Raw genomic sequence first — 19,099 nt, forward strand, 5'->3', positions numbered from 1 at the left:
CAATGCTATGCATGTATTATCTAGTTGTTAATTTGTTTAGAGTTGTATTGTTTACTATATTCTTCTTCCTAATCCCCTGAACAATCGGAATTAGCCTTGATGCTCAGATCTGTCCACAGACTCGTGTAGCTGCAGCGCATCTCGCTGTTAAAGCTCATTAGCGGACCTTCACGCTGACAGTGGAGTTGTCCAATGACGACTGGGAATCCACTGATTGTCCAATAGTGGCCCAGTGTGAGCTGATGCCGCTTCCTTATTGGTGAGGAGAGTCTGTGAGCTTCCTCGGTGCCGATGCCTTTCCTCCGGTCAAGGTTGCGCTTGCAGTCGCTCACAGCAGCAAGACGCCGTCGGAACTTTACGCACGGACAGAGAGACGAGGCTCTGCTCTCACTTCCCCTCTTCCCATTCGCACATCGCAGAGGAATCCCCCACATCACCGGAGAAGCCATGGATGAAATGGAGGAAGAGTTAAAATGCCCTGTCTGCGGCTCGTTCTACCGGGAGCCCATCATCCTGCCCTGCTCGCACAACATTTGCCTGGCTTGCGCCCGGAACATTCTCGTGCAGACCCCCGATGCCGAGTCTCCACAGAGCAGCCGAGCCTCCGGGTCCGGGGTCTCAGATTATGATTACTTGGATTTGGATAAAATGAGTTTGTACAGTGAGGCGGACAGTGGCTACGGTTCATACGGGGGCTTCGTCAGTGCCCCGACCACCCCTTGCCAAAAATCACCAAACGGGGTCCGGGTTTTTCCCCCGGCGGTCCCTCAGCCCCAGCCGCAGCAGCATCTCCTCCCACAGCCGGGCTCCTTACCCCCGATCCCCCGTAACTCGTGCATCACCTGCCCGCAGTGTCACCGCAGCCTCATCCTGGACGAGCGGGGTCTCCGCGGGTTCCCCAAGAACCGGGTGCTGGAAGGGGTCGTGGACCGGTACCAGCAGAGTAAAGCGGCCGCACTCAAGTGTCAGCTGTGCGAGAAGAGTCCGAAGGAGGCCACCGTGATGTGCGAGCAGTGCGACGTGTTCTACTGCGACCCGTGCCGCCTGCGCTGCCACCCGCCCCGCGGTCCGCTCGCCAAGCATCGCCTGGTGCCGCCCGCGCAGGGCCGGATAAGTCGCCGCACCAGTCCTCGCAAGATCTCCACATGCACGGAGCACGAGCTGGAGAATCTCAGCATGTATTGTGTACAGTGTAAAACACCTGTGTGCTACCAGTGTTTGGAGGAAGGAAAACACGGCACGCACGAGGTCAAAGCTTTGGGGGCGATGTGGAAACTGCATAAGGTACGTGCCTAATAACATTGTTTCAGCTGCGCGTTTTCTGATCTGTAGTTTTCAGTCTCCTTACAATGATTCATCTTCCTCTGCGCTGAGCAACAAGTATGGCTTGAAAAAAAAATAAAAAATAATCCCCCCTCTTGTCAGTTCTGCTTAGCACCCAGCATGCATACAAAGCTGTGGGAATGTTCATCCTGTCACTTTGGATTTAAGTGAACGTCTGACAATGTATAGTTAGTTGGTGGGTGAATTTATATCCCTGGCACACATTAGATGTAGATTTCAGTTTGTGAAGGAAAAAACATCTCCGTATTGGAGGGTGGGTGGGGGGGAGGCTTCCCTGTTTTTGGTGTTCCAGCCTGTCAGGAGTCAGATCTATTTGATATTCAGTTCACGAGTGGACAGCCAGCAGCAGGCCTATAAAAAAAAAACCCCAAGCTTCAGTCACATCTACACGTACCCTGTAAATGACAGCCTCAAGTTACACAGGCTCTTCAACATTTGTCTCCCGAGCTCCCATGCATTGAATTCCTCCACTCTATATATGCTCCTTCTCCCTCCTGTGCTTTGACAGCTCACAGGCGCCCTGGAGACCCTGAGCCATGGCTAATGTTGGAGGCATGCTTTCATAAAGACAGGAGTAAAACAGATGCAAGACTTTAGATTGCTATTTTTGAAGCACAGTTGTTGTGGGCAGGGAAGCACGGTGCCTCTGGAGGCAGAGCTGAGTGTAGCTACGCCTCTGCAGCAGCAGCCCTCACCTCCACACTCCAGCTCTCAGTGAAGAGGGAGGATGTTGAGCCACATTTAGGCCTTGGGTACTCGCAGATACACTCTGTAAATGATGCAAAATGCTGGTCTCTCCTGGCTCAAACAACATATCAACAAAAAAAAGTGGACCCAGTGACATTTTGTGCACACACTCAAACCCAAACACACTGTTATCTTTCTGGAGGTAAGCTATCTCCTTCATTCACTTCCATAACTGGTTTTCTATATCTTCAAAACAGTCCAATCGTCTCTTCTATATGATTGCAAGATTGTGTGTCACCTCTGATGTAAGGGGGCAACTGTGAAATTGATGGAAAAGTCAATGGGGGGGTGGGGGGGTAAACATTTCACTCACATTTTCATAGCTTGAAAAGTTGCTGTTTATTTATTTTTTCCTGTTTTATCTTTCTTGCATCTAAAATTGGGGGGAAACATATGACTATTTTTAGAAAGCCATTTGATGACGTGGGGAGATATTGGTGCCAGTATTCCGCTGGTGGTCCTGTTTCTGGCCTTCATCGTGGAACCTGGTTATTACTGAAGCTGCTGCCCACCGAGCTGTAACAGATGGCTGAGCGCTCGGAGCGAGTAGAGTTAAAGATGGCAGATTTCACAGCTTCGGGGTCTTCCTTCTCTTTGCAGTGCTCGTCAGGGAAAAAGACGACGAGCTCTTATACTCTGCAGATAGAGTGTAGGTTCTCATGTGTCACTTGTTTGCAAAATGCACTGACTAATGTATACTGGATACATAATACATATATCACTGTGTGACTTTACTGCTCAGACTTGCAAATTTTAACCGATTTTTGCATTTATTGAAATATGACATTTGTAAATGGAATAACACGCTATAGCGATTACTTATTTTTTCAATCTCATGAGCTCATCAGAAATCTGAATCTTGTTGATTCATTTTTAAATACAAACAAAAAATGATGTGTCAAAGTGTTCACAAGGTGAGTTAACATCCAAAAACATGTCTGTGTAAAAATGGTCCGTTTGATCACATTTATTCACACAAATTCCATAAGTTAGGTTGACATTTCCTTGATCTACCAGCATTTCAAGAAGCACTATGTAAATCAATATAACGCATATTTATCAGTTGAATGAGGCAAAACAGCCATTTTTATAGCATAAAGACAATATCGTGTTATGTTACTGGTTTACTTGCCAAAGATGAGTTTTTTGACTCGTTTAACCCTGCAGTACTAATTTGGACCACAAGATGGTGCATTGAGTCATTCATTAAAGCTGGAAGAATAAGCGGCAGGCTCCAGCAATTAGCCTCACTTATGTGATAGGCACGTTTATGTAATTCATCTACTATAATTGGTCCGAGATTACTGCAAAAAATATGCATTAGGTTTGAGTCTCGATTTAATCAAAAGCCACTGCAATTGAGAAAAGAAAATGGGCCAAAACTCTGAAAATCTACTGAATATCCAAGTGGCAGGACTCTGGCAGGTAAAGTAGAACAGTGACATGACCTAAATTGTACAGAGTTCCTTCAAAGTTGTGGCTAATCTAACAACAGCTCATTCGCAAGTAATAGAGAAATATGTCCATTGAGTCCAATATTGACTGTTATTGCAGCTCGGTTTCTGTGTTCAGTTTATATTTGAAGTAATGGAGGCATTACTTGCTAAGCTACTTAATGCAGATCTTACCATCAAAACAAGGAGCAGAAATTCTTTTAAACAAGGTATTTTGTGACTGCAAATGACAGTTAGATGAGCTTTAATGTTAATCTTTAGCAGTATGCAAAACTATGCAGTGCTCAGATACACATTCCTCTCACCTATATAAACATAACGCCGTGCAAAATGCACATGAACATCAAAATGTCCTTGTCATACTTAATCAGATCAAAACCGATGGTTTGATGTGCGGTTGTTTGCTATCGGGCTGCTGCATTTTTTCATCATCGCCGAGGAACTGTATCCACACCTGCTGCTCTGACACTTCAGATCTGAAAATGTTGGTTGCTTCATGCTTCTGTTAGTTCATAAGACGTCTTCTGTTTCATGACTGGGGTTTACATTGAGGCTCTTATTGGGCGCCATGGATACAAACTGTGCTCTCTTTGTCTTTGTGTTACTTTTCTGTCTTTTCGTACGGAAAGACATGAACCACCTGCCGCCATGGCAACCAAATCCCTTTTGATGCTGTGTAGAGCAGCAGAGATCTGTTAAGATACTGGACCCCACGAGGAATCATTGCAGATGCTTCACAGTGTCCCCCCTACTTTTTTTTTCAGCATTCATCTGCACACTTGATGAATGCTGCTTCAGATCATTACTGGTGCTCTTCATGCCTATTTTCTCCCATTTGCCAACAGATGATATAAACCATGATATATAAAAAGCAACAGAAATTCCAGCTGTGACTCGGTCTGCCTCGTCAGATTTATTTATTTATTTTTTTTGGGTTGTGACAAGACGTCTGTGCAAATCTGCGTGAATCACATTAAAAGGACAAAAGGGGAATCGTCACAGTGTTAAATCTGTGCTTAATGAGGGGTCCTCCACTCTTCACGGATGTCACAAGAGGTCAGGCACGACGCCGATCGCAATTTGATCCGCGCTCCGTCGTCGCAGCGTGTTCAGTGACAATCAAAGCTGATTAATCAGGAGGAAGTTGGGGAAGATGTGTGGGAGTGCACAGACTAAGTAGCAGATTGCAGTGGGAAATGAGTCTCTTTCTCTTGGTAGTGGAGCAGAAATAAGCAGCGAGCAGGAGATGATGAAACCTTCACTTTCAGAAATTTGGAGGTAAACTCCAAACCATTGCAGGATTTCTTTGTCCTTTCCTGAGTCCGCATACACTTTAACGTCACCATGTGTGTGATCGTCAAGATTCCTCTCGTCCAAGACCGACTGTGTTTCCTCATACGGATTCTCTGCAGGCTCCCACCCAGGATGCCCCACAAAGCCAGCTAATGAGGACAGACAGAGCAATAATAGAAGTGTGGTCTCAATCATGATTCTGCTGCTGTCAGGAGCAGTTTTTTTCTTTTTACCTGCAGCCTCGTGTGAACCCAGACAGAGCAAAGAAAAGCCTTTAAAAGTCAGCCGCTGGCTGCGGGATCTCCTTCTCTCCTGACTTAACCTCTGTGCACTGATGATAATGAGACTGACTCCGTCTGTATTCTTTGTTCCCACCGCCGGTGTCTCTGTGTGTCTGCTCCACTCTCCGCACAGGCTGACAAAAAGCAGCTGGAAGCCCAACTCAAGATGAAGACACCTAATTAATGATAAGAAGAACTTATGCACTTATTTAGGAGACAAATGTTTCAGCCTAATAGTGTTCGGGTTGATGATTGGATCAAATCCAGCTGAAAATATGACAATTCTCAATTAACACTTTATTAATCACCATATTTGCTAACGTTCCTTTGAAAAATAAGTTGTGTGACATATCTGTTAGAAAATTACCATTCTTATATATTTACATAAATTAAGATTTGATTTAGCCTATTTACACTTTAGAAATATCCAATGAGACCATATTTGATTACAGTGACACTAAACATCGTTTGTCAACCTTTGCGGTCAATAACTCAGCACTTTGTGGGACAGAATGGAATTTTATTATCGCTTATGGAAAAACACAGATATTTAAGCTATGGGTCATGCGTTGTGTGCAATTTTAGAGAGTTTTATAGTTTTCTTACACAGTTTATCACAAATAAATGGAACTTTTGTGACTTTACAAAATGTCACGTACAATTGGACGACGAGTGCCGTCGTCGAAGGACCAGGACCGCTGTGTCTGAACTAAACCGATCCGCCTATCTTCTATAGTACTTTGGGGATAATTTAGAGTCGTCTGCAAGTGTAGGTTTTTGGATAGTGAGAGGAAACCAAATTACCTACAGCAAACCCAAACACCCACAGGGAGAACATGCAAACCGCACACAGAGAAGCCCTCAACCAGATTTGAACTGGGAATAATACATTTTTCGAGGCAAGAGGGCTACATCACTGTGCTACCTTGAAATGAACTGAGCTTATCTCGAACAATGGCCAAGTGATCCTATTTGTTAACGTCTGCATTTCCTCCAGGTTCTTTCAAACTCACGGAATTGATTAGATTCAATATTTCTGCTATGAACGATGTGAATTCGTGAAATGTGAGCATGCACAATTGTTACCATTCACACTTTGTATAATAACACAACATATTAGACGAGAAGATACAGAAACCTATGAAGTATTTTAGAAGTACATCAACATCAACAATTACAAGCAATTCATGGTAATCAATTAGCTTGTGTTGTGATAGTGGGAGACTGCACTAACATATCCACTCAGCCCAGATAAGGATCAAACCTGAGGTGTTCTCTCTCTTCTCTTGTCTTGAATGTTAGTTTTTTCTTTTTTTTCTTTTTCTTTTTAACTGTTAATGCTAAATCAATAGACTAACTAAATTCTTAAGTATGTCCTCTCAGCTTCAAGTGTCTGTGTTGTTAAAGCTACAGTTGCAGACTCACTGATGTGGCAAGACGGGGGTTAAAGTCAGGACTGAGGCCTATGGAGAATGGATTGTCACAGTGGGTGTGGGCTCGGAGGATGCCGCTCCATTACTGGCAGTAATATTTACCCCCGGAGCTGCCATGTAAAGAGATTAGCTATGTAAATGTTAATGAAAGGCGACGATAAAGAGCAGGGAAACGAGGGCGACTGAATGACCCGATGTGAACGAAGAGCTGAAGTGGAAGAGAGAATATTTAATCTCTGGTTTGTCTGCACGCGGAAGACACTGGCATCGGCTCAAGCACTAACGGTATTTCTGTTTTGACATATTTTTGTTTAACTTGTCTGGGTGGAAACACAGGCTGGCTGAATATTTTAGCGTGCTCCAGGCATGGGACTGGAAAGAGATAAATGCCTTAAAATCAACTATGCCAGCTTCTCCTTCACAGCCCAACTGGGAACAGAAAAAAGTTTTTCTCTTCTTCAAGTGTTTGAAACAGCATAATTTATGATGCTTGGTTACATCTGGCTGCTCTCACACTGTCAACCTACATTAAAAAAAAGGACACCAGTTGTGTTTGTAAGATGGCTTAATGTGAAACGTGGGCAGATTGATTATGATTATCATTATCGTTGCGTATTTCTCTTTATCGTTATTGTCCCAAACACCGTAATGCAGATTTTTCAGAATTTCTGCAATTGAAGTGGTAAACATTCCACTTATGACCTGATCTACTTTAGGTAAAAAGGGTGCAAACTTATATCATATATTGTATATTACAACTTCTTTAGATATTGCATGCACACAGAAGAACGCTTATACACATTGAGGACTGTGTCTCATAGAGGAAAAGTAGAAATCACAAACACTTAAGTGCCTCATGAATATGAAATATCAGTCTGTTCCAGAACACACAAAATACTGATGTTTTTATGTTAATGAATACATTTTCAATGTGCAATGTGATTTACAGTGTCTGAAAACATTTATGATTGTGTTTGTTTTTAAAATGTTTGAATAGAAGGCACCGGTCAGCTCGGCCGAGAGTCGTTTCTCCAGCTGGCCCTCCAAGACTTTTATTTGTGGACTCTCTCATGACATCTTTGGCCGTACTTCCTCCCATTCTCAGGGCTTCCAATCATTTAATCTCCTCTGACTCTATTCTGTTACTTTCTTTTTTGACTTTGTAACAGGGCATCTCCTGTATTGCATTTCCTTGTACTTTTTTTGACCAAATTGAGATTTATTCTCTGCACAAGTCAGTGTTTGACCCAACAATAATGCACCTAAAACCCTCATTTGAATGCTTATGGTTGCGCATGTTATCTCTTATGGTATTATTATTGATCACCTGCAAACGGCAAGTGAAATCAGCTTGCCTGAACATGCAATTCTGCACTCTTTATGCAAGAGCTCAGTAAATTAGACCACTAATCCCCAGTTTGGGCAATAGTGAGTCGTTGTAATAGAAGTAGAAGAGTTTCTTTTTCTCTGGAAGTAGCAGTTAGTAAGTGCAGTACAAAAGTTCCTGCAGCCCCGAAGCTCTTTATTTGGTCAAGTTGAATTAGGCCAGTAAGAAAGCGTCTTGATGATCCACAGCAGACGACTGCATCACTGATAAGAATAGATTACTTCTGCCTCATTTGCTGCTGCGATGTCCCAGGTGCCCGTCAGATATGGACTCCTTTCCCCTGTGGCAGCAGACATAACCCCTCATTAATATCACCATTACTGGAGCGCCGTAGTTCTCACAGTGTGGATAGTTAACGAATCCTCGTGCATTATTGATGGCAGCAGATATATGCAATGAATAATGGACCAACCATTTAGGTTGTGCTCGTGAGCGACGGTTTCATGTGGGATCTTGTTGAACACGCCGGAGAATTGCAATCTGGCCAAGTCTTAACTCTCCCAACATGTAAGGGCTTAATTTTTTAACAGCGGAAAGGATCCTGAGAGAGTGGATATCACCGTGTCGTCTCTTTAATATTTCAAACTCTCTGAGGATCGGAGCATCTCTTGTAAACAGCCGCAACCTTTCATGTTCCGAGTCTCTGGTTGCTGATTCTGTAGGGAGACGCTCAATCAGCAATCAAGCTGTGGAAAATTACATTAATTTTCACTTTTTTTTTTTTTTAATTTGAGGGCTGAGGGGATTTTATTTTTGTTTGTTTGTTGTTTTCTTCAACCACATCTTGACCTTACCGTCAACTTACATCTGTTTACAGCGTGTTGGTGCCCACAGGATTAAGTGAGCCTAAAGTGACAGTTTAAAGGACAGGGAGACGGTGCTTAACCCGGGAGCGCGGTGGAGGAGCAGGCCACTTTAAACTTTCTGTATGAGGTAATGCTGCTTTTTTGCAAGTAGGTTACAGGAGCTTAAAAGCTATCTCTGTGGTGGAAGGGATTGAACATTTCATGGATGTGTGTGTGTGTTTTTTTTTTTTTAATTAGCTGGAAGAGAGGTGCTTTACGTTTCTGCTTGTGCTGCTTTAAAAGCTTAGCGCTGACATTATACCTGCCTCCTCCTGTCCTCGCACTTCCCACTTCCTCGCTGCGGCTTTACGCCAAATTGGCTCTGACGCTTTTCTGACATTCGCGCTTCCCTGTGACAGATCGGGCAGTTCACTCGGCCGCGGAGAGCAAATGTAACGCGCGGAATGGCCCCCGGAGCTGCTGGTGAATAATTCATGCCTCGCACGTGTTCCCACTTGGCTCAATTACGGTGATGATTAGTGCTCCCAAATAGCAAGGACATCCTCAGACCCCAATGCTACCACAACAAGCTCATCCCAAACATTCCTTTTCATCTCCACCCTAATCTCACTTGATGCTTTTATATTTCCACTGTCCTCGAACAAGAGGTACTTTATCCCCATAGGCCGTGTTGCATTCATGTAAGTGGAGGATTGTTGAGCTGAAACTTCGGAGAGAAAAAAAAAAAAAAAAAAAAAAAGCTCTCTTCTCTCTGAAGATCCAGTATAAACCAGAGCTGCTATTCGAAGAGCATGAATCATAGTATGATGGTGAAAGCTCTCCCCTTCGCAAGAAATGAAAAATGCAAATGTGATATATGATAGGATGTAAATATCCTGCATGATAATTTATCGCTCAAGTGTTTTCATCAATCATTTGAGCAACCGTGGCTTCGTCATCATGTTACACAAGTGATGATTCACAGAGCGTAGAGCAGGGAGGCATTTTTTATTTCCTTCCAAAAAAAATACAAATCGACCAAACAAAAGGGAATCTGATTGTGTTTCTTACTTTCAACGTACAACTCGGTGTCATATAATAATAATGCTATTGATGATAATAATGGACTGCCCGTTCTCCCCGTGTACGTCTTTGCCCATAGTTGGCTGGTATTGGCTCCTGTGATTCCCACCTGGAAATATATACATAGGTATATATATATATATATATATATATATATATATATATATATATATATATATATATATATATATATATATATATATATATATATATATATATATATATATATATACATGGTATAGAAGAGAGACGGATGATGTTAATATTCAGAAGAAGATCAACTTCAAACAGCATTTCACATGAAAGGAAAGCAGAACCGTTAAAGGTGATTTGGTGACTCTAAACTTGCCCATTGGTGTGAATGTGTATTTGTGTTTTTGCCCTGTTGGGTTGGATGAAGTGGTTCAGAAGATGCTAGGAAAAATTAATATTACTCAAAATGGCTTTAGATTACAAACTCTTGATACTGTTTCAGTAACGTAACCAACTTCAACGTTGACTAAGATGCTGTCTCTTTGGCACAGAAATGTCGGTTCACTCTCTGATGTTTTTGTAGGATTTTGTTACATCCTGGCTACAACCCAGCACAAGAAGGAACAAGATTTTCTTTCCTTAAACTAAAGTTATTTAATGAGGAGAAAGAAGATTGTTCCACACTAATTCTCAAGAGAAGCAAAGTGATGAGGAAAATGGGCCAGTGGGTGTTGTTTGTAACAAGGAAGCAAGCGTACCCTGAAGGGGATTCTCATCAAGTGTGAGCTGAAATGTTTTTGGCACAAATTTGATGCGGGATCAGTATAAACCTGAGCTTGAACCAAGATCCCAGGTTATGACGTCGACCTTTTTACGGGCACATTTATTTGGACTTATCTAGAAAGACGAACAAGCAGTTACACAATATATCGGTAAATATTTGGAGAAGCCCGACAGTAGAGGACACCCAACTGAATGCACTAAAGATCAGACCCATAGGTAATTAGACACTATAAACAAAGGCTGAAGTGATCCAACTGCTCACATGAACGCTTAGCGAAAGCATGCGCGGGAGTATGTGTTTGAACGTCAGTCTCCAAACTTGTAAAGTCTCAGTGTCGTCTTGATTTTTATTTTTATTTTTTTTTATCGCCCTCGTCACCGCTCCATCTCTCCTGCCGGCCTTGGCACCATCTTTGTCACGGAGCAGGTCGTAGCCGCGAGCTGTGCAGAGATAAAACACCCTCGGCCCTTCGCGGCATGTTTTGACCTGGTTCTGAGGACAGAGCTTCGCAGGCCCTCGAACAGACGCGGCGGAAAACCGCCTCCAGACAATCAAGTGCTCCTCATCTCATCCGCTCGGTCACCGAACGCACGCCGACTGTAAACCGGGCGAATGGGGGAGGAACGGGGCTCCCCCGACGCCGCTCGTACATCGCAGAAAATGAGAGATAACGCCAATTCAGAGCGGTGGAAAGGGCAGGTGTGAGCGACCTCCCTGATCTGTAATGAAACCACCCGAGTGTGAGTGAACGTCTTGGATGGGTCGTGTGTGATTGACGGGATCTTAAAGTGAGGGAGGCAGCTTAATGACCCCTCCAGAGTGGAGCTGATTGATTTCAGAGACCGAGAAGAATTGCTCCCCCGGTACCACAAGCCAACATGTGTTTGTTGTTTAGTTGTGTTAGTTGTCTATTGTCTGATCACCATAAATTTACCATTAAAGATTTGGGAAAGACGGGAAGTAAGTGTGGAAGTTGAACTCAATGGAAATCTATCCATCTATCCAGATTTAGTTCTCAGGTTCTCACATTCTACAAGTTTTCTCATTCTTTTGAAATTCGACTCGCCAGTTGACAGAGGAGGCTCTTGAAGTCCAACACAACCCTGGAAAGTTTACATTCGGATCTTTGCTCAGCTGTTGCCGGCTCATGCTGTCCCTCCTGTGCAGTCGGCTCGTGTTGGCGGCAGCTGTCACGGTTTCCCAAACGCCGAGGTCAGAGGTCGGCTGTCGGGCCCTGCAGACTGATTCCCATCCGACCAGCGGACGTCAGATTCCAGAAGCTGAGCAGCCCACAGAGGAGCTCGCTGCATGTGATGGGCTGCTTTCACAGCCTTTTTCCACTGTATCAGCTATTTGCTGGTTTTATTGCTCTCTTCCGGAGTTGAAGGGTTTTTTTTTTTTCCTTTTGTCTGTTAGATGACGCCCGATGCCCCCTGTTTACTCCCAGAAGACAATACGCCCCCAAAACTTGACGGTTGTTCGTTCAACCGAGCGGAGTTCCCACAGGGTCAGGCCACGTCCTCTCGCTGTGTCACCTCCTTGTTCACACAGCCTCACTGCACATACATGAACCGCCCGTCTATCCCAACAGGAGTCGCTTCTGTGTCATTGCACACATCCACAGCAACGGCATTTCCCATCATACGTATTGTCCTCACCTCCTCGTGCCCACAGGATAAAATCCAGTGATAACAATGACAACGCAAGAATTGAATCTGTATGCACGTATACAAATCATCTCATTTTTAGTTGGGGATGACATTTCGGTGTGAGAATGAGGGAGAAATCTCCTCTAAAATGTCAGATTCTCAGCTGCAGAGAGAAGCAGCTTTGTTTTTGAGTTTGCCACATTTGAGCTGGAAAAAAAAAAAATGTTCAGAGGTTTTACTCCCAGAATAATGTGTGCACTCAGTGAATGTGGCAGATACGGAGCACATGTTGAACTCCACAGAGCTGGAATCCCAAATAAGTCACGCTGCGCTGCTTCCATGTGTCTTTCCTGTCAGATGTTAAAGGTCACATGGAGCCGTTTTGAGCCTTTGGTTTCTATATAGAACAGGATGTTTGGATGGGAAATATCAACTATCACATTCAATGTCGAGGAAAACATGAACGGATTTGGGTCTGGAGTCAAACATGTTTGTGTCCTTGAAGCTACTGATAAAAACACCAGGCTGAATCCCAAAGTTTTTTTTTAGACTTTGTTCAGAATGTTTATCACAGTGTTTAAAAAAAACAAACTCAACGAGCTTCTGCCAAATACATTACACCACTGAACGCATCACATTGTCATAATTTCTTAGCTTTAATAAAAGAAAATGTTATGTTTTTGTTCAAAGAACCAATCTATTGATAACTAGATACTTTCATTGCTGCCTCCATTTTCTCCAAAACAGGAACATATTTCAATTATTTTTTTGTTGTTTTTAAGTAAAATATATGAATAAACGTTGTGCTATGCCATTCTGTGAGTTCATATATTTGGTGATCATAAAAATCTGATGTGTAATCTTGAAATATATTCTGATAATTATACAGAGTTTGTACTGCCATATATGCCAAAGCCTCCATATTTGCAACAGCTTCTGTAGTTGTGCGGTGATGCACTAGATCTATTCCACCTTGAAGCTGCTTCCCCACAGTGGATCATCTGCCTCCTCCACATTCTTCTCTGAGGTGCCCCTCTTCTCCTCCTGCCTGTCAATGGAAATCTTTTTGTCTTTACTCTCTTCATCTCTTTGAATTAAGTGTTTAACGATGGTTTGACCAAGGGTCATGCATGTTTTCTACCCTGTCTCAACTGACTTTCTGGCCTTAGTAACTGATTATCACTAGAAAATTTACTATAATTACTGATGTTTTTGAGTTTGTTACTTATCACATACATACTATTCCCTGGTGTTCGCTGTAGCATTGGCCAAAGCTATATTTCCTCCATTTATACATGCAAAGCAATATATTGTGGTCCTAAAGGAACAATAGCTAATAATTATTAACAACTGTCTGCATGCTGTTGGTATATCTCATCTGTTTTGTTGTTTCCTTTCATTATCATTCAATCATTAATCCTTCTCTTTCAAGAATAGATGTTGTGGCAACTTCTGCGTGACTGTTGAAAAGTGCATCCATGAGTGAAGCAGTTGAAAATATCCGACTTTGATAATGATAAATGTAACGTCACTTAACTTAAGGAGTGAATCCGACTGAACCACACAGCACTAGCAGACCACAACTAGTGAAGTAACACCACTACTTTTTAAAGAACTAACTAGACACTGTAATGATGTACTATTTTCGAATAACTTACACATTGGGTGTAATTTTCTCATTGCATTAGGACATGCTGAAGGTACAAACATATGATAAGGATTTGAATAAAGAATGAACAGCATCCATCCCTCCTTCTTTAACCCTTCATTCCTCTCCGCGCGGCGAGGCGGGGTGCTGGAGCTGATCCCAGCTGACTGGGTGAAGGGGGAGTGCACCCCGGACAGGTCAATCATGGAAAGAGAGTCGCACGTATTATAATTCACACCTACAGAAAGAATTTGAGTCACTGAATTCACCTGAAACACATGTTTGTGGACTGTGAGAAGAAGCCGGAGTATCCAGAGAAAACCTGCACACAGAGGGAATATGGAGCCTTTGCAAAATAAAAAATATGTCCACTGATAATTCACCGTTGTTGTTCTCAGGGCAAGAGTATGTAATAGTGCATCAACCTCTAAAACTCCTTCCTCGCTCCACAGGGTCAGCTGTCCCAGGCGTTAAACGGGCTGTCAGACCGAGCCACCGAGGCCAAGGAGTTCCTGGTTCAGCTCAGAAACATGGTGCAGCACATCCAGGTACTTCTCCTCACTCATGTCTGGGGTTTTTTTTCTCACGAGGGCACATAAGCCATTTAAAATGCTCTGCCGACTTTATCTCAGGGATTATTTTGATATCTAAACACTGCGTTTTGAAGGGATACGTCAGACGCCAACATGAAGCAGAGTTTAGTGGAAAAACACAGAGTATGTTGTTCTTTCAGGGTGACGTCTAACAAACTGGGCGTTACTAAATTTAGACGCTCACGTGCAGACAAAGCTGCGGTCATCTTAAGAGGGTGATTAGGAGGAAGGTGGGATTAAATTCCCACTTTGATAATCGGCACACACTGAGACCCTAAAAAGTGTGTAGCCAGCCTTGGGGGGGGTCAGTGAAACAGTGAAAGTCTGAGATGGGTGAAAATGGCTGTTACGGATGCAAGATTCATGATGATTTTATCTTCATCAGACGATAGATGGAGGAAACTCTCTTTCCCTCATTTAACTGCTCTATAAATCTTAGACTCGAATAACATTTCAGTGTTAAACCTGTTCTGTCATTGATGTTCATGTCATGCGAGGGAGTCCTTAAGTCATTGTAGGGCTCATATTGAAGTACTTATTGAAATAATCAATAAATATCAGTGATATATGTTATTGACATGTTTTAAAAATCTGATGGGAAGTGTAAAACTCATTAAAATCAAAAGCCCAAAATTATCTTTAAATAAGATATAAGTTGTCAGGTGCTACAAACATGCTGTACTCTCTTTCTGACCCAAGTATCACTTTGCAGCTGTGTTTTTATTACAGTTCAAATCATCATATGTCAGTTAAGATATGAAGAAAACAAAAATACAATAATCGGTCTGATGCAGAGCAAAAATGGCTCATCAAAACCATATTTAGAAGAAATTATTAAAATTGTTGCTCCACAATCTTTTATTTGCATAAAAAGCCGCATGGATATGACTTCATGGACACTTTGGGTCTCCTGTGCATGTAGCACAGTTTTTTTATGTGCTAAAGTTAAATGCATCAATCAGGGGTTCTGGTTGTTGATGTAATCAAATGTGATGTCATTAACTTTCATGATATTCACATTTTCTTCTTATACTTTTAAGCGAAATGAATGGATCAGTAGCATGAGTGATGGTTTGACAAGCGAGAAGGAAAAACCACAGTAGTCTTAGTAAAATCTAAGCGCATTGTTCAGTATTTATCTTCTTGACTGTTTCTGTGATTTCTTTTTGTCTCCGCAGGAGAACGGAGTGGAGTTTGAGGCGTGTTTGGTGGCGCAGTGCGACGCCCTCATTGATGCCTTGAACCGGCGTAAAGCCCAGCTGCTCTCTCAAGTGAACAAAGAGCACGAACACAAGCTGAAGGTGAGTGAGCATGACGAGATGTGCACGCTCCCGATAAAAGATGAATGAGGCCCCGCCCTCATCTCACCCGCCGCGGAGTCCTTAGCGAGCCCCCAGAACCCCCGACTGATCCCTGGGTGCTGATATGTGTAGTTAATGGTAACTATGAATAAGATCGGTCACATGCTTTCCCCAAAGTAAAGTAAATTCACTCTCCCCTTCCTGTCGTGGTCCCAGGAGAATAAATTCAGTAATGAGCTGCAAAATGACCAAGAAATAATCAGAATTATGAAATGATTTAGCTGCTTTCCTTTGCTGTTTTGGAAGCCAGGTATGATTGTGACTAACAGACTAACAAGCCCGGCCTCATATTGTGGTGATAGTGCAGAGATTGGAAGTTCCCTCGGGAGACAGAAAATGTGATTGTACTGACATAAACTGGAGAAATTGCCTCGTTTGAAGGAAACAAACCTTATCTGTCTCTGAAGTGGACTGAAGAAAATAACACATTTGTTTTCCTTTCCCGTGCTTATTGCTGTTTTCAAGTGTTATCAAACTAACAATTTTATTTTTTGTTATTAATACCTGATAATCAAGTGGATTGATGGGAGATTCAGGGAAAAACTGAAAGTCAATTGTACAGTTTTCTAAAGTACGACGCGCTTCATTTTTCTCGTGAACCATCTGTAACACGCTGAAAAGGACGATATAAGCGAGAGAGGCGGGAGAGATACGTACATTTGTGTTGTACAGCATCCAATTTCATGCTTGGACGCCCTGCAGATGCAAGGTTTCACACGTGTAGGTGGTTTCAGAAACACAGCCTGTGCATGGCAACATGAGAGCGCACTCACACACAACACACACTCTATTGTCCTCCTCCTTAAAGGATTTATTTTAGGTGTGAAGCCTTTTATGGACCTTCCTTTCACTCTTTCGCATGCTCACTTGTTTACATCATTTCAAAAAAACAACACACATTTTTCACCAAAAGAAGAGCTGTGAAAATCAGTTATTGCCCGACCAATTCTGCAGCCTCTTTATAAGTGCTTTGTTTTGTGTTTATAGTCTTATCTCCTCTAATCAAAGGCTGATTAATGCAAAATGGAGATCAATGTGTCAGTTTGACTTGATATTAAAGGATAAAATGGAAGCATGGGGCAGGTTGTGATTGAAAGAGACAAAACATTGTTGAATTTATCTCGTCTTTCTCTTGTTAAATCAATTTTCAAGCTTTTTTTTTTTTTCCCCAAGCAAAAAGGTGGTTAAAATGGGTGAGTGTTCCACATCAAAAATGCAAATGACCCAAGCAATCACTGGAAAGACATAGAAGATGTTCAGCATTGGCCAGAATGAGCAAAATAGATTTTTCCTGTGTTCCTCGACTGTACCATCGGAGCTGACTTGGTGCATTAATATTTGATCTTTAATATTTGCCAAAGTTGCCCCGTTTTTATACTAATGAAGTGAAAATGAGTGCGTGAATATGAAAACTTCCTGTTGGCATCTCGGAATCACAAGAAGATAAAGTTTACTTTGATTTGGTAAGTCTGCAGGATCCTGGCTTCACTGTGTGTTTGGTTTGTTGAGATAAATGAACATATAATGAAAAAGCCATGTTGCGATGGCTTTCTGGTTTTCAATGGCTGAATCTCTTTAAAACGGCAGATAAAATCTAAACAGAAACAACTCTAATGGCCAAAACAGCTTAAACAGCTTATACAGCAACTAAAATACATAAATCTGCTGAAAACTGCTTGATCAGCAAAAGTCGCAAAAACAGCTAAAAATGCTCAAATAGCTAATACGCCTAAACTAGTTACTATTGTTTTGTTAAATACAAACAAATATATATTTATATTCTTATGTTATCTTGAGGGTTCAGCCTGTTTCGTGGTACCAGACGGAGTTTATTTGGTGGAAAGCGTTTTGGCTGTAAAGGTTGTGTGTCGCCATGTCGCATCACGCCTGCAGGTCAACGCAGAGGAAGCTCGCTCTGGTTTTGTGTGGCGCCCTCTAAACAAAATCCATCCTGTTAATAGCTGGATTTGTGGTGTTGGGTAGATGTGTCCTGTGGGGCGCTGGACGCAATTACACCTCCAACACAGGAATTTTTAATGTGCCTCTGTGCAGATTTAATCCCCGCCTGTCAGCTCAGCTCCTCCACGTGTCGCTGGCTGAATCTTAATGCTCCAGAAACACTTCTTTGAGAGCTTTCCGTGTTGATCTCACATATGAAACTGCTGCTATGTATATATAGCGATGCAAAAAAATAAAGAAAAAAACCCATCTCCGATTCACATTTTTCTCTCTCTCATGGTTTCCTTGAGGGCGGCGTCGCGCACATTAGGGCCAGTGAAAAAAAGCACAGAAAGGATCAGTGCAGATATAGATTGTTTTGCGGAGTGCGTGTCCAGTAATTGGCGCCTCCTTTCACGTCAATGGGATGTGTTCTGCTTCATTAGCACGTGGCTCGGTGGCGGAGGTCATCCTGCAGCTGTGATGGAACGAGACGCGCTCCCATCGCGCTGCAGTGGTGATTATAATGTGGTAGTCCTCCTGCATGTGTGTTTTCATTACGTCGCATCTCAGGCTGCATTTACTCGAAGATGAAAAGCAAATTGGTTGCATAAAACAAAATGCCGGCTATGCATTTTATACGCCTCTAATTAAGGAGCTAATTAAGTGCCCTGATTACTTTTGCTGATTTAGTCACATGAATTTCACCATGAAAGGCAGAAAAAAGACCTTATAATTGTGTATATTTCAGCTGGGTGGGTGTCCGGGAGTGGGGTTCCTCTCCTCTGCCTCTTGACCGCCAACATGTCGAGCTTGTTTGCAGCCATTGAGGCGAGTGAGGTTCATTTTGTCCCTGCACATCAGAGGGAGATGCCACAGTGAAACAGCAGAGGTTTGCCACATTCAGTGTGACTATGAACGCTCCTCGGCTCGAGTCTCGCACAGACAAACAGAGATTCTCGTGTTCCCACTTCTTTGCATGGATTTCCCAAATACTGACGTTGTGTGCAAATACCCGGAGGAGCCTGCTCAGTCTGCCCAAGCAGTGAGCTGTAGTTTCTGTGTTTTATCCTCCTAAATGTATTCATCTCGACAGGATAAAACCTGTGGAACGTGTGGCAAGATCTCGTTTTACACACACCCAGCAAGCACTATTCAAATAGTACACTGAAAGGAGCTTGTAGAAATTCAAATTAAACACATGAAACACAAAACCATTCAGAAACATTTGGAATTGTGTTTAAAAACAAACAAACAAAAAGCTTTTTGTGTCCCTACTGAAAAGTTTCAGTCTCCCTCTAATATTACTTCTGGAAGCAGTTCGGTGTTTTCTCCCATTTTGATCA

The 19,099-nt window shown here is 42.6% G+C and overlaps 1 protein-coding gene across 2 annotated transcripts in view; it reads left to right on the forward strand.

Annotated features, from left to right (window-relative positions):
- Positions 1 to 310: 310 nt before the first annotated feature.
- trim9 (tripartite motif containing 9) overlaps positions 311 to 19,099 on the forward strand; it is a 40,510-nt gene continuing 21,721 nt past the window's right edge. Inside the window, exons 1-3 of one of the 2 annotated variants that reach the window (XM_080480659.1) lie at positions 311 to 1,284; positions 14,314 to 14,409; positions 15,633 to 15,755. In XM_080480659.1, the coding sequence (XP_080336785.1) occupies positions 448 to 1,284; positions 14,314 to 14,409; positions 15,633 to 15,755 (1,056 nt within the window). In that variant the 5' untranslated portion in view covers positions 311 to 447. The remainder of the gene's footprint in view (positions 1,285 to 14,313; positions 14,410 to 15,632; positions 15,756 to 19,099) is intronic. The other variant, XM_080480660.1, reaches the window with a different exon arrangement.

The sequence above is a fragment of the Lipophrys pholis genome (genome assembly GCF_963383615.2).
Source record: "Lipophrys pholis genome assembly, chromosome: 14".
Classification (NCBI taxonomy): domain Eukaryota; kingdom Metazoa; phylum Chordata; class Actinopteri; order Blenniiformes; family Blenniidae; genus Lipophrys; species Lipophrys pholis.